Source organism: Wasmannia auropunctata, unplaced genomic scaffold (assembly GCF_000956235.1).
Source record: "Wasmannia auropunctata unplaced genomic scaffold, wasmannia.A_1.0 LD336088.1, whole genome shotgun sequence".
Taxonomy (NCBI): domain Eukaryota; kingdom Metazoa; phylum Arthropoda; class Insecta; order Hymenoptera; family Formicidae; genus Wasmannia; species Wasmannia auropunctata.
The window spans coordinates 452946-454188 of record NW_012026802.1 but is presented as its reverse complement, the minus strand read 5'-3'; the positions used below and the strand labels follow the sequence as shown (position 1 = coordinate 454188).

The 1243-nt window shown below is 27.9% G+C and overlaps 1 protein-coding gene across 1 annotated transcript; it reads left to right on the top strand.

Moving 5' to 3' along the window:
• The first annotated feature begins 25 nt into the window (after nucleotides 1-25).
• Nucleotides 26-815, top strand: LOC105448121. The gene is made up of 3 exons (XM_011686486.1): nucleotides 26-203; nucleotides 410-574; nucleotides 694-815. The coding sequence occupies exons 1-3, from the start codon at nucleotides 116-118 to the stop codon at nucleotides 771-773; spliced, it is 333 nt and encodes a 110-aa protein (XP_011684788.1). The 5' UTR covers nucleotides 26-115; the 3' UTR covers nucleotides 774-815.
• Nucleotides 816-1243: the final 428 nt, after the last annotated feature.

Sequence of the window (1243 nt, the reverse complement as noted above, 5' to 3'; positions counted from 1 at the left end):
CGTGTGCTCTTCCGATCTTATACGAATTTCTTAATCGATTAGAGGTTAATTTATCCACGTGATTATTCTACTTCAAGTCATCCAAGTGATTATTCTACTCTACAAAATTGTGAAAATGGAAAAAATTTCACTATATGATAAAGATACTGATAAAATATACGACATAACGTTATCACGGGAAGATGCATATCGTGCTAAAAAAGGTATAAAGATCAAAGAATTAATTTAAACAATTGTTATGATAATAGATAATCTTTTAAACTTAGTACTGTACTTTAAATTAAGTATATTGCTTTAAAAAAAATTTAATTATATGGCATTTTTAAATAATTATATTGTTTATTTCAATAACCCATTATGTAGTTTCGTTTTTATATAATAGTAAATCAATCTGTTTAATTTTGTATAGATATAGCCTTTGCTACTAGTCTTTTAAATGCAACAATTATGGATAAGACTATCACTGAACAAACTGAGGAATTATCAGAAGATTTAGATACACAGTTTGATTCAATGTCAGAAATTTCAGACATTAATAATGATTTTCAATCAACTGCAGACAACAACGAAGAAGGTAGGTTTTAAATTTTTGAGTTATTTTTTCTAATATTTATGTTTTTTATTTTATTATTATTTTTTATTTTTATTAATTGTTTTGATCGGAATGTCTAATTATATATTGTATTTATATAGGTTCTCTTTATCGATGGCCAGAAGCATCTGTACTCCTCTTATTGAGAATACATACAATAACAACTAAAAAATTTACATGAATAACTTAGATACTGTAAATAAATAAATACCATTATATACAATATATTTAACTTCATTAATAAGATTATAACAAATATGCTGTACTAAAATTATCGCATAAATAAATAAGAAAATATATAACAAACGAGATATCTAACCTAAAATGACTTTTAAATTCCTCATCTGAATAGAGCTCAATAAGAAGTTCTACATTTTTCATGCGAGGACGTAAACTACGTTTCTGTTTTGTAACTAATTCCCAGTCTTGATCAGATTCACTTGAATCACTTTCTGATTCAATTTCTCTCAATATCAACGTACTAAACGCTGCAATGTTTTCCGCCATTATTTAACGTTTAGAATGCTCAGAACACTCAGAATATTCGTTCCACTTGCTTACTACATCCATGCTAGTGGACGAATGATCGCGGCGTTGCGAGCGTGAGCGTTGTGAGCGTTAAGTGGAACGCGACCCCTAGTAGTATAAATA

Bases quoted from the DNA above. Each gene is read 5' to 3' on its own strand.
- LOC105448121 (XM_011686486.1), top strand. From the start codon at position 116: ATGGAAAAAATTTCACTATATGATAAAGATACTGATAAAATATACGAC. The intron at 204-409 runs GTATAAAGATCA...AATTTTGTATAG, and splicing joins TGCATATCGTGCTAAAAAAG to ATATAGCCTTTGCTACTAGT. The intron at 575-693 runs GTAGGTTTTAAA...GTATTTATATAG, and splicing joins TGCAGACAACAACGAAGAAG to GTTCTCTTTATCGATGGCCA.